Source organism: Heteronotia binoei, chromosome 5, assembly GCF_032191835.1.
Source record: "Heteronotia binoei isolate CCM8104 ecotype False Entrance Well chromosome 5, APGP_CSIRO_Hbin_v1, whole genome shotgun sequence".
In the NCBI taxonomy this organism is placed as follows: Eukaryota; Metazoa; Chordata; class Lepidosauria; order Squamata; family Gekkonidae; genus Heteronotia; species Heteronotia binoei.
Genome location: NC_083227.1, coordinates 126,104,926 through 126,113,530, shown reverse-complemented (window position 1 = coordinate 126,113,530; position 8,605 = coordinate 126,104,926). Strand labels below are relative to the sequence as shown.

Here is an 8,605-nt window from a genome sequence, read left to right as displayed (position 1 = left end):
TTGCCTTCTTATGAGAATCCTGGTTTTATCTGTTCATTCTTTATAGTTTTATGATACCATATGTTAACATTGCAGAATATGAATTAAGAATGAATTCTGTGTAAGTATGAAAATAGTCCCATTCAGAAAATGCAAGAAGTCATGTAATCTGTCATGCAATATAGATTTCCACCATGTTGGTTTAATCTTCGTTGGAAAGTGTGCATGTACACACACTACCATTATTAGTTTTTGCTTTGGGTTGAAGAGAAAGGAAGATTAGGTTATGTAGTGATGAAGGAGAGGGATATGCCAGTTCACAGTAGGAATTCCCCCTCTGTGCAACATACACACACACACAAACACAGCCCTAAAAACCCTAACAGTCTGTCTGCATTTCTGGTGCCTGTTCCTCTTCCTGTTGTGGGACCAGTGGGCTGTCACAGGATATAGTAGATGATGTGTTTGCTTCATTCAATGTAGAGCTAAAGAGAAAAAGGAAACAGACAGAATTCAGGTTCTGTGCTATTAGAGGCCTCATTGTAGAAAAAACCCAGCAGGAACTCATTTGCATATTAGGCCACACCCCCTGGCGTCAAGCCAGCTGGAACTGCGTTCCTTTACGTTCCTGCTCAAAAAAAGCCCTGATTGAATCTTACATGTAATGGAAAGGGCTGACATATTGTTTCAAAAATAACTACCTAAAATACTTTAGAAAGTCATGTTTCAATTTTGTCAGTTATATATATATATATATATATATATATATATATATATATATATATATATATGGAAATGTTTTTATAGATCTAATTTTAATATGTTTGCTAATGTTTTAAAATTGTTGTTAGCCGCCCTGAGCCTGTCAGGGGAGGGCGGGTTATAAATCTGATAAATAAATAAATAAATAAATAAATACATAAATAAATAAAAACAGAGTACAGGCTCTGAACGGGGTTGTCAGCTACATGTAGAGCTATTCCTGGGGATCTGGGAGTAGAGGTAAGATTTGGGGAGGGAGGGACTTCAGTGGGGTTAATGCCAGACAGGTCACCCTTCAAAGCAGCCATCTTCTCCAGAGGAACTGTTCTCTGTAGACTGAAAATAGGCTTCCCAACCCCCCCCCTGCCCTGGCGAGGGTCCCCAGGATATTCAGCCTCCTCCCCCGCTCTCCAAACATCTGGAAGCGGGGGGGGGGGCCGGGAACGGCGCCACTCTCCCCCATTGTCTCCTCCGCTGTCACCCACCAGCCCTTGCCTCGATCAGGGCATGACTAACGCTCACTTGCCTACTCACGTCCCTTCTAACCTTCAGTTGCTCGGCCAGCGCAACAAAATGTGTCCAGACAAAGGAGCAGTGTGCCGGGTCCTAGTGCCTGCCGTTTTCTCAGACTCTTCCTCGGTCCCAGTGCTCACAGGCTCAGCCTTAATTATTCCACCTCTGGCCACAACCCAGCCTACAAGTTGCTGAGGCCTGACCCCTGCCCTGTTCATTAACGAGTTGGCGTTGGGAGTTAGCAGTAGGGTTGCCAATCCCCAGGTGGGGGCAGGGGATACCCCGGTTTGGAGGCCCTCCCCCCCCCACTTCAGGGTCATCAGAAAGAGAGGGGAGGGGAGGGAAATGTCTGCTGGGAACTCTGTTATTCCCTATGGAGATTTATTCTCATAGAAAATCATGGAGAATTGATCCGCGAGAATCTGGGGCTCTGGGGGGGGGGCTGTTTTTTGTGGTAAATGCACCAAATTTTCAGTATAGCATCTAGTACCTCTCCCCAAAATACCTCCCAAGTTTCAAAAAGATTGGACCAGGGGGGCCAATTCTATGAGCCCCAAAAGAAGGTGCCTTTATCTTTCATTATTTCCTATGGAAGGAAGGAATTGAAAAGGTCTGCCGTCCCTTTAAATGTGATGGCCAGAATTCCCTTTGGAGTTCAATTATGCTTGTCACAGCCTTGATCTTGGCTCCACCCCTAATGTCTCCTGGCTCCACCCCCAAAGTCTCCTGGCTCCACCCCCAAAGTCCCCAGATATTTCTTGAATTGGACTTGGCAACCCTAACTGAAAATCAGTTGAAATTTCAAGAGATCTCTGGGCTCCACCTGAATGTTGGCAATCTTACTTCTGAATATCAGCTGAAATTAGGATTGCCAGTTTTTACCTGCTTTCTGGGAGTGGGGGGCCGGGGTGACATCATGTGCAGGGCATCCTCAACATGACATCATGCAGAAGTGATGTCATCATGCCAGGGCTGTCACACGGCAGTGCTCAGGTATTCTGGGCAAAACTCTATGGACATGAAACAGTTTTGCCCAAAATACCAGTGTCACCATGCAATGTCCCCAGGGTGATGATGTCATTTTCACGGGACATCATCACATTGGGGACATCACACTGGGTCATGGCTATTGGGGGCAGGGCAAAATTGGGGGAATCCCCCACTCCTACCTAAGGGCTGGCAGTGTCAACCCTAGCTGAAATATTTGAATGGCCATTCAATGAATTATATCAAAGATCCTCAGGTTAAAAAAAAGGTACATTCCAAAATCTAATATTATTCCACCTAAAATAACCTCTTTCAATATACAGAAGACACATTCATATTTCTACTCTGCATTATTTTCACATCAACAGAATGTGTAAAATGTGCCTTCATCTTTTAAGAAGACTGTGGTTTGGGAGTGAATAATGTTGCAATGGGAGACAGAATAGAGACATTCTAGTTTGATACCTTGCCTGGCTGCTGGAAGCCTCCTGCGGCATATCATTGGCTCCTTCGGGTTTAGGGTCAGGCAGCGGAATGATATAATCATTGTCCACTCCGTTCTGCTCAACAGTTGTATAGAGGACAGAGCCTGAGTTGGTTGTGTAGTTAGCATTGAACGTGGAATTGTTGAGTCCTGTGTTCCTTGGCCTTGTGCGGACAACAGCAGGATGGTCACTCTTCAAGAATTCTTCATTGACTTGTTGGTACTTCTGCTCTCATATAAAGCAGATAGAACAGAAATGGCTTGTGAATATATAAAAGCCAATGGAATATTTCTGAACCCATTTTCATAAACAGGAAGCCTCAGGCACAAACAGCAACAAGTTCTTAGTACCACACAGCAACAAGTTCTTAATACTGTCACATTATGAATTTTTTATTCCTTTTATCTTTTGTTTCTTGATTGGGGTCAAAGCCATTAAAACACAAAGGTTTCAACTCTAAATATATCTCCTTAGAAGTATGGCACATTCTTCACCACTTGTCTTGTTAAAGCCTATTGAATATACTGATCAATGGGACTAGAATTTACATTTTGTACACAATTCAGCACAGGGAAAGTGAAAGTAGAAAGCTTAGTTTCACATTTTTTGGTATTTTGTATTTATATGTGCATGTGTGTGTGTACACCTAGAAGTCATGGTGACCTCTGGTGACTGACCCCTACTGGGGGGCCTGGAGGATATTCAGGGAAGCGGCTGTGTTCTGCCCGCTCGCGGAGCAGACAGTTAATTCAGTAAGAAGCAGGAGATGCTGTACCTTTAAGTCATCAGCATCATGGGAGTTGTAGTTTTGTGGATACTTCACACCAGGAGGGCTTATTTACCTCTCCAAATTGGTTATTGTTTACTGTTTCTGGCCAGGCTTTGCCCAGGAAACCTAGTTTGTATTGCCCTCTTCCTTCTTTGTTTAGTAGACTGATAGCTAGCCAGTATGGAGACTGCTGGGTCTCACACCTCTCTTTACCTCTGACCATGTCTGAACAAGAAACGTGCATGATTTCTTGTAACTGACCACGCAGACCGTGAGTACATACCACTCTGTATGTCCCGGGAGATCAATAAAGCTCTTTCATTGTTTAGATGTGCTCAGCGAGTTACTTTACAGCTAGGAACTGCCTGCATCAGGCAAGCAGTCGCCAGCCACAAGCTGAATAAAGCCTGTCTCTTTCTTCGCCTCTGGTATTTCAAGAAGGTCTCCCATCCAAGTACTTGCCAGAACTGCTTAGCTTCTGAGATCTGACAGGATTGGGCTTGGCTGGGCTATCCAGATCAGGGCTAAACAGCTTATTTTCAAGTATCTTCACTGTTTTGGAATGCATAATGTAATCCAGTTTGGGATATGCAATTCCTGGATTGTTAATGTTAGTATTAACAGTTGCTTAGCAAAGTGTAAACAAGGAAAGAGTACGCTCTATATTTTTTATCTCCAACTCAAAAGCACTGGGGTAACAGTGCAGATCTAGCTTTTCAGCGGTATGTAAGTATCACTATTTCCTGTTTTCTTATTTATTTAGGAAATTTATACATCATCTTTCCAGAGTCCTGCTGTAGGTGGCTTACAAATGAAAACAGTGCCATAAAATAACAAAAATATCATAAACTATCAATATAAAAATCAAACGAGCCATTAAAATAATTATAAAAGAGACCTCAGACCATAAGCAGAACACTGAACACATAAAAACATTAAAAACTCTTAATAATTAAAAGCCTGGATAAAATTATATGTTTGGACATGGCATATAAAAGAGAGTATGGCAGATGAGCCTCAATGGAGAAGACATTCCAAAGTTGTAGTGTCACTACTGAAAATGACCTGTTTTAGTTGCCAGCAACTTCACCATTTTCCTTGTTAATTACCGTTTTCGCACACAGCTTACCTCACAGTCACAATCCTGTTCCCTCCGCAGCATCCGGTTGGATTTCCCAACATCTGCGCCGGAGTTACAGGAAGTGCCGCGGCTTTTGCGTAGCAAACGTAAACTGCTAAAACCCAGTTTAAGTATGCTACGCAGAAGCTGCAGCACTTCCTGTAACTTCGGCACAGATGGTGGGAAATCCAACCGGATGCTGCGGAGGGAACAGGATTGTGACTGCGAGGTAAGCTGTGTGCCAAAACGGTATATGTCTAGCACTAGAGGACAGTGAGCATACTGACTAATATTTGAGGTCTCAACACACCTAAATTGTACCCAGGGCTGGAATTCTATCAGGAGCTCCTTTGCATATTACGCCACACACCCCTGATGTAGCCAATCCTCCAAGTGGCCTAATATGCAAAGGAGCTCCTGCTAGAATTCCACCCCGATTGTACCTAACTTGTCCATGGCTATTCTGACAATCTAAAATTCATATTTTTAAAAGTGTCTTTCTAGTTAGTAGAAATGCAACAGAACAGTTATAATGTTGTTTCCAGGTGTATAATGCACGCCTGCACAGCAAAACAGGGCAGAAAAGGTTTGGTTTGGATGTGGTGTGATTTTCACCAATGGAGATAAATGGTGTGAATGTAGTTCGTGGTGATCTTAAAAAAAATTCTAAGGGAGCATGTTAGTGGGAAGCCAGTGTGGTGTAGTGCTTGTAATAGGATCTGGGGGACCCACTCTGCTGTGGAAGCTCACTGGGTGACCTTTCAGCCTAACCCACATCTCCAGGGTTTCTGTGGGAATAAAATGGAGAAGAAGAAGATGAAGAAGATGATTGGATTTATATCCCGCCCTCCACTCCGAAGAGTCTCAGAGCGGCTCACAATCTCCTTTTACCTTCCTCCCCCACAACAAACACCCTGTGAGGTGGGTGGGGCTGGAGAGGGCTCTCACAGCAGCTGCCCTTTCAAGGACAACCTCTGCCAGAGCTATGGCTGACCCAAGGCCATTCCAGCAGGTGCAAGTGGAGGAGTGGGGAATCAAACCCGGTTCTCCCAGATAAGAGTCCGCACACTTAACCACTACACCAAACTGGCACCAAACTGATGTAAGCTGTTTGGGATCTCAATGGGGAGAAAGGTTGGGTATAAGTGAAGTAAGTAAGTAAGTAAGTAAATAAATAAAGATTTTGCATAGCAAACCAGCACATGCTTAACAGTTTGAGCCAATGGAGAATGCCAGTATCATGTCTGAACTGCAATTGGCACAGAAGAAGTCAGGGTCACACAGAAAGCATGATGGTGATTGACTTCCTTCTTTCCAAATTTGTGTATGTGTAAAGTGCCATCAAATCACAGTTAACTTATGGTGACTCCCTAGGGTTTTCAAGACAAGTGATTCAGCAGAGGTGGTTTGCCACTGCTTTCCTCTGCAGAGTATTCCTTCATGCTCTCCCATTCAAGTACTGACCCTGCTGAGCTTCAGGGATCTGATGAGATTGGACTATACTATAACATTCCACATCCCCTTTCCAAATTTTATGATCCACATTCCCTAAGTCTGAAGACAAGCAAGATCTTTGTGTCCAGTCTACACGCTATCATGCAAACAGCCACAAACAACGTTTTGTTTTGAAACCAGGCCATTCTACTGTACAGTACTGCTCTATCCTTTCAGCTATCCATATTCTACCTTCTTATATGAGTCTGCCAGCAGATTCCCCATGAGCACCACCAGCTGAGAGAAAGAAGGTCGGATTTCAAATTTTTCTTCCCAGCATTTCTGCATGATCTCATAGCTGAAGAGACATGAAAGAAAAAAACAACCTATATTCAGGAAATGCCGTACTGGGAGAAACAGGGGTAGTTTTCCCACATAGGAAAGGCAAATACATGCTGTAAATACTCACATCTCATTAGATGCATGCGTAGGCTTGGCCATCCGATAGCCATGTTTGATGGCATTATAGAATTGTTCATTCATGGGCAATTCAGGGTATGGAGTCCCACCTGTTCAAAAAAAGTTAGTGGGAATGCTTCTTATTAGTGGGAATACCAGTGTCACCCCTCCTCTCCAATATCCATTCTCATTTCTTAGCACCACTGGCTATGGCAAATGCTTACTCCCAGTGTCAGAGATGAAGGGCTCAAGATGCAGATGAATGTACTTATAGAAGAAGTAGCAATAAGTAGACCATTTCTTTATGTAGACTGTGATGAGTCACTCAGAATACTTTTATGTTGCACAATGGAAATCTAAGAAATACAATTTCAAACTAGTCTGAGTGATGTGAGACCAATTATGCTTACCCAGAGTGAATATTTCCCAGAGAAGGATCCCAAAGGACCACACATCACTCAAAGTAGTGTACAGGTTGTTAAAGATGCTCTCAGGTGCCATCCATTTCAAAGGCAAGAAGGTCTGTATGGAAAAGACAGATAAGAAATGCTTTTTAAATATGTTGGTAAGGAATTGCCCCTTCTTTGTCAGCAATGCAGATTTTCCCTGTCATTTTTTAAAAAAACTTTTTAAAGATTTTATTGATTAACTATATTGACAATACAGAATAGATACATGAAGAAGCATTTTAGCAACCTCCAGTGGAAATTACTGAGCATATAAGCACAATAAATCCTGTACAATATGGCTAGAAAATTCAACATAACGATAACATCAAGAGTAAAAGACTTCTTTGTGTAACCAAAATAATACACAAAATATTTTTCAAAAACTGCTTCTGAGCTACTGTCTGCACCCCATCTCTGATGATGATAATAATGATGATAAGAAATATGAAATAAAGAAAGTGAACTAAGAATAACATAAAAATCATTAAAAAGTAAGATACAAATAAAATTAACAATAAATCCTATTCAAAGATTCAGAGAGAAAGTCTATAAGTTGAGTTGCCTGGCAGGATATCATGAGTTGAAATATACTCCATAAATGGGAACCATTTTTCTTCAAAAGAAGTAGATTTAGGATAAATGTCCAATTGGGCTATTTGGTCTGTGATTTTTTCCATAATTAATTGGTCCCATAGTTTTGTGAACCATAATGATTGAAGGTGTTCTGTTGTATTTCCAGAGAAAAGTTATTGATGTTTTTGCTGCCATTAATAAGCTTAAGGAGCATCTGATTGTAGGAACCGTTGTATCTTGCCAATATTGGAGAAAAAGTATCAGAGGCTGAAATGGGATTCTATAGCTAATCATTTTAGCAATGTGTTCAAGAACTATGTTCCAGAAAGCTGCAAGAAATGGATATTGCCACCAACAACATGTGAAAGATCCAGTGTCTCCACACCCTTTCCAACATAAAGAGGAGTTGGATGCTGAAAATTTAGCTGGTTGTTTGGGACTAAGATTTCACTGGGTTAACAACTTAAAGTTTTGAAGTTTCATGTGTCATGAAGATGAACTGACAAGCATAGAATGCCAAACAGCAGGCCAGTGGTCCTCTGTTATAACATTATTACAATGTTTATTCCAAGATATTTGACAAGGTAAAAGTTTAGGTTGTAAACTTTTTAGAAGTATTGCATATATTTGCAATGTAAGACCACAATAATTCGTTCCCTGTAATTCTTAATGGAGACGTATTCTGGAAGCATGAAGAGAACTGTCATTTTTTTCAGTAAAAGACCTGGTCTCCATGTATGAACATAAGCTGCTGTTTTCAACCTTACTCAATAGTTTATTTCCAGTTAGCACTCAAAGGAACTGCATTTTCACTAGGGCTTTACTGGTTCCACCACTGAGGAGACATCCTGGCCCATTTAATATAAGGAATAAATGTTACCAAATTCTGCCCTGCAAATGAAGCCTCTTTAAATAACAAGTCCAATAGGGAAAAAGTCATTCAAAATCCTGCTCTTTGTGTTGTCAATGCAGACTGGTTGAAATGAATTTTGCTGAGCTTAGCTGAGAAGCTTTATCCTATAAAGGGTACCAGCTGTTGTGGATTCTGAAGAGCTACAGGAGAATCTCCCTAAAT

General features: G+C 41.7%; 1 protein-coding gene across 1 annotated transcript in view; it reads right to left on the bottom strand.

Moving 5' to 3' along the window:
• Window positions 1–224: 224 nt before the first annotated feature.
• PDGFRB (platelet derived growth factor receptor beta) overlaps window positions 225–8,605 on the bottom strand; it is a 130,492-nt gene continuing 122,111 nt past the window's right edge. Inside the window, exons 19-23 of the mRNA XM_060240320.1 lie at window positions 6,919–7,030; window positions 6,519–6,618; window positions 6,302–6,407; window positions 2,707–2,951; window positions 225–464 (exon numbers count right to left, since the gene is read on the bottom strand). Of these exons, the coding sequence (XP_060096303.1) occupies window positions 359–464; window positions 2,707–2,951; window positions 6,302–6,407; window positions 6,519–6,618; window positions 6,919–7,030 (669 nt within the window). The 3' untranslated portion in view covers window positions 225–358. The remainder of the gene's footprint in view (window positions 465–2,706; window positions 2,952–6,301; window positions 6,408–6,518; window positions 6,619–6,918; window positions 7,031–8,605) is intronic.